We start from the raw sequence: 5,674 nt of genomic DNA, 5'->3' as shown, positions 1-5,674 counted from the left end.
ACACGCACACACACACACACACATCACTGCCACCACGACGAGATCTCTCATCCCGCACTTTAGCAAACGAGGGAGGAGGAGGAGGAGGAGGAGGAGGAGGAGGAAGTAGAAGAAGAAGAAAAAAAAGATCGGGAGGAAAGAGAAAGGAGGCGGTGGAAGAGGGCCGGTAGAGTGGAGGAAGGAAGTGTAGGCAAAGTGTGAGGGAGACGGATATGAGGTGGAGTAGAAGACAACGACCTAGCGCTGTTTGCTCCGCTATCTTTATGATATTTCATTCAGCCGTCGGATGTTATAGTTCTTAGCTGTGTTATTGCGGCTGCAGGACTTTGCCAGTGTTTATCACATTATAATTACATATATACACACACACACACGTATACATATATGTACATATATTTATATATGTACAGATATATTATATATATTTGAAAATATATCGCTCTATATATATATTATTTGTATATGTCTAATATCTGTATATATTTATATAAGTTATTTGATTATTCTCATTACTTTCCTAATTCTCTCGACCAATAACTTTGTATCACATTTCCAGACTTATACATACATGTATACATACATACATACATACATAGCATAACATAACATAACATAACAACATAACGTAACACGTATACTGCAGGACATTCCCTTAAACAGCTGTTGACTGGAGATTGGAGATCACGACGAATATATATATATACATATATAAAATATAATATATATATGTATAACGTATACATATACGATATTTTAGCAGAGAAGGAAAGCATCGGCTCGGATTCTATATAAAGCTACCGTATATATAATATATATATATATACACACATACACACATACATAAACACTCCCATCCTTTCAACTTTCATATATAGTTTTTTACAATACATTTTGGGAAAAATTTACTGATAAAATACGAAAAGAAAAGAAGAGAAAAGATTTCCTCCATGTTTGAGAGATAATTTTATACGCTGACGCATAAACACATTCGCAAACATACACATTTCACAAAGCATACCCACTTATAAGCAAAAGTATACATGTACAGGCATAATTTTATTAAAATAAGCTCATTTATAGAGAAGATAGATATATAGTTATAAAGAAAAATCCGTAAAGCACCACTCTCTTTCTTTCTGTGTGTGTATATATATATATAAATTTATTGTAAACGAAATTCCGACTTCTTGCGAAGTGCGCATTGATTTCAAATACAGAATCGTATTGCTGTATTTTTTTTAACTGAAAAAAAAATTTTGATAACAATAAAAAAAAAAAAGCAATTTAATACCAGGAAAAAAATATTCCAAGACTGCAAAGTTGAACAACACTTAAAGATTTACCAATGGAAAAGACTGGAACTGTACATTTTTGGAAAATATAACGGAACTCATATCAAGGAAAAGTTAAATTAACAGAGGAATTGATCGACCAGTCCAGAATTCGATTCCAAAATATTCAGACATAAAAATCAATAACGGTTTATGTCTACATTGATAAGTTAACGATTCTTATATATACAGACAAAAATATATATACACTTATGCATACATCTATAAATATATATATTAAAATACACATACTAATGTAGATATGTGTGTGTCTCTATACGTATGAATTTACACGAATATTTTTAAAAAAATAATTCTACTTCAAAGGGATATTGATATTTATACACTCACAATTAATCTTTTAAAAAATATATAAACACAAATACATATATGTATGCCTAAGTGTATATATATTTTGTACACATATATATATATATATATGCGTGTGTGTGAGTGTGTATATGTTTATGTATGTGCATAATTGTTTAAACTAAGTGACACAACACCAATCATGCATTATAGAGCACAACTGGAACTAGTGAAGACGGCTGATGCGATCAGCAATGCCAGTGAATACACCAGATTTCCTACCAAACAAGATGATATCTGTTGTAAGTTGTCAATCTTCGTTCATGATTATATACATATTTTTTGCATCTTTCTATCGCGTTCTCTCTTTGTTCACATGTCTTTCAAGCTAATTATTTCATTTCAGTGAATAATAATAATAATAATAATAATAATAATAAAAATAATGACAAATGCATAGCAAAAACACCAGGACTTACAAATATATATAGCATACAGAAAATTGCACTACTGGGCACTGCACACATCCTACGCAAAACACTTTCAATACAGTAACAATAAGAACATCACAGCAAACCACTGCACATACCCAAGGCGCACAGAGCTGCACTCGGTAGTGAAGTGAAAGCACGTTATAAAAATAAAACTACTGAACAACAATAATAATAATAATAATAATAATAATAATAATAATAATGATAGTGGTTTCAAATTTTGGCACAAGGCCAGCAAGTTCGGGTGAAGGAATAAGTGGATTATATCGACCCCAGTGTACAACTGGTACTTATTTTATCGACTCCAAAAGGATGAAAGGTAAAGTCGACCTCGGCGGAATCTGAACTCGGAACGTAATAATAATAATAACCCTTTATTTACTTCTAAAGGTTCACAAAAGAAACATTAGAGATGACACAGGACTATACAATGTATAGCGTGTAAATAGTAAAAACAATAATATAAATTCTAACAATGAAAAATGCCCCCAAAGAAGGAGACTTCCCTAGGGATGGTCGTTGAAACCCCACCAAACCACGGTCGCCCTGACCATTAAACCAAGTGCCCTCTCCACACCGTCTTACTTCAATCTATTTCATGCTTTGAGTAGGTCCGTTCACTCAGACTGTTCTTTCCACATTCACCCACCTTCTGATAAAATTACTGGGAGAGAGGACTTCCCTCTCCAAACTCACCTTCCTTTTCAAGGCCACATAGGAAAGTAATCTGTCTTCAGCCTCTTTTAATCTGGTCCACTACACAACTTCTGTCTACTATAGGTACAAGGCCTGAAATTTTGTGGGGTCGGGGCTAGTCGATTACATCGACACCAGTGCTTGGCTGGTACTTAATTTATCGACCCTGAAAAGATGAAAGGCAAAGTCGACCTCGACAGTACTTGAACATAGAACGTAAAGACGGACGAAATGCCACTAGGCATTTTGTCCGACACGGCAGCGATTTTGATAATATTCTTTCTAATAATATAAGCACAAAGCGTGAATCGATAACATCCACTACAGTACTTGACTGTTACTTTATTTTATCAACCCCCTAAAGATGAAAGGCAAATTCAACACTGGCTGGATTTGAGCGCAGATTACAGAGTCGGAATATAAAACTGGAAAGCTCTGCTACACGTTCCAGCGACTCTGTCAATTCGCTGCCTCATAATAATAATAATAATAATAATAATAATAATAATATTGGTTTCAAATTTGGGCACAAGGCTAGCAATTTTGATGGAGAGGCTAAGTCGATTACATCGAACCCCAGTGCTCAACTAATACTTATTTTATCGACGCCAAAAGGATGAAAGGGAAAATCGATCTCGGCGAAATCTGAACTCCGAACATAAAGACGAACGAAATGCCGCTAAGCATTTTTGCCCGGTGTACTAACAATTCAATCAGCTCGCCGCCCTACTTTATAATGATAATATTAATGACGATGATGATGATTTCTTGTATTTGTCACAGGGGCTTCAATGAGGGGACGACATTACGAGTTTATAATTTGTGTGGGAAGATTTAAAAATGATGAGGAAGAGAAAGTGAGATTAGAGGAAAATGAAATAAAAATGTATATGCATTCTTTTACTCTCTTTTACTTGTTTCAGTCATTTGACTGCGGCCATGCTGGAGCACCGCCTCTAGTCGAGAAAATCGACCCCAGGACTTATTCTTTGTAAGCCTAATACTTATTCTATCGGTCTCTTTTTGCCGAACCGCTAAGTTACGGGGACGTAAACACACCGGCATCGGTTGTCAAGCGATGGTGGGGGGACAAACACACACGCACACACACATATACACATATATATATATACATATACATATATATGACAGGCTTCTTTCAGTTTCCGTCTATCAAATCCACTCACAAGGCTTTGGTCGGCCCGAGGCTATAGTAGTAAGCAAGCTACTTACCACACAGCCACTCCTGCGCCGATGTATACAAAACATGTGGACACATGAATGATGCAGTCTTTCATTCAGGTAAGGCTAATCAAGGAACGCTACATAACTAGGATTAGCCTGACCCCCATGGGTACAAGCCCACACCTATAATGGTTTCATATTTCGCACAAGGCCAGCAATCTTAAGGGTGGGGAGGTTACTCGATTTCTTCGTCTCCAGTGCTCCACTGGTACTTATTTTATCGATCGCGATAGGATGGAAGGCAAATCGATCTCGGTGGTATTGAATTCAGAACTTAAATATCCAGAAAAAATGCTATTAAGCATTTTGTCCTTCACTCTAACGATTCTGCCCGTTCGCTGTCTTAGTTTCAAATGTTGGTACAAGGCCAGCAATGGGAGGAAGGATAGTCGATTACATCGACACCAGTATATGACTGGTACATTATTTAAGCGGAATCTGTGAAAATTCTATATTTTTAAAATTGTCCTTATTTCTACTTTCATGTATAACTTACAGATTTTCGTTTTTACCTACGTTTATGATTTCGTTCAGGTCTTCGATTTCGTCCTATAGCTAAGCGTAACACTCGAACACATGCCGTGAATGGAATAATAATTATCATAATAATAATAATAATAATAATAATAATAATAATAATAATAATAATAATATTGTTGTTGTTGTTTCTAATATAAGCAAGGCCTGAAATTTAAGTAGGAAGGGTTACCGATTAAATCTACACCCCAGCTTTATTAATCCTGACAGAATTAAAAGTAAAAAATTGACCTTAGCGGGATTTGAACTCATCATCATCATGGTTTAGTTTATGACCACCAAAAAGGCACCGAGGGCATTACAGAGATGGACCGCAAGTAGTTTCCATAGCAAGTCGATTGAAACGAAAAGTCGCCATAAATAAACAATGTACACATCACATTATAAAAAGTGAAGTGCCAAAAGGAGGACCCCTATCCAAAGGCTAATCAAGGGAACGCATAGATCTAGGTTTATTTTATGACACAAAAATATTGTCGGAGGAGGGCTACACTTGATAAAAACTAGATATTTAGGGGAGTCTATATACGAGAAGATCCACACCACTCGCCACGAATTGACGGGTGGGACTTAATGTAATTCTACGTAGAACTTTTGCATTCGACTGTAAATTTACGATATGCCAAATAATTATCACATCACACACTATTTATTAGTAGTTTGATAGTAGGAAACTGAAATATCAAAAATTTACTTTGGGTTTCAATTCAGGAAAATGGAGCAACTTAAATGTATCAATGAATTCGTCGCTGGTAATATATTTCACGCGTGTCGGCGTGTGTGTGTGTGTATGTGTGAGTGTGTGTGTGTGTGTGTGGGGTGTAATTTCATGTATGCGCTTACTTTATAACTCATACAAGTACACATATTTACAACCACTTGCATATATATAATTTTGAGGTATAGAATCAGGTACCACCTCTCGGCCCTTGAGGCAATATGAATATTTTACCGATAAAAAACAGTAGATAGATAAGATAGATAGATAGATATATAGATATCCATATATATACATATATATGAATATATATATATATATATATATATATATATATATATATA

The 5,674-nt window shown here is 35.2% G+C and overlaps 1 protein-coding gene across 2 annotated transcripts in view; it reads left to right on the top strand.

Annotated features, from left to right (window-relative positions):
* Positions 1–228: 228 nt before the first annotated feature.
* Positions 229–5,674, top strand: part of LOC106881255 (paired mesoderm homeobox protein 2) — a 156,154-nt gene continuing 150,708 nt past the window's right edge. Inside the window, exon 1 of one of the 2 annotated variants that reach the window (XM_052971393.1) lies at positions 229–1,942. In XM_052971393.1, the coding sequence (XP_052827353.1) occupies positions 1,843–1,942 (100 nt within the window). In that variant the 5' untranslated portion in view covers positions 229–1,842. The remainder of the gene's footprint in view (positions 1,943–5,674) is intronic. The other variant, XM_052971394.1, reaches the window with a different exon arrangement.

This window comes from Octopus bimaculoides, chromosome 1 (assembly GCF_001194135.2).
Source record: "Octopus bimaculoides isolate UCB-OBI-ISO-001 chromosome 1, ASM119413v2, whole genome shotgun sequence".
NCBI lineage: Eukaryota > Metazoa > Mollusca > Cephalopoda > Octopoda > Octopodidae > Octopus > Octopus bimaculoides.
Note: the sequence above shows the minus strand (reverse complement) of the source record. Positions and strands in the feature narration are given on the sequence as shown.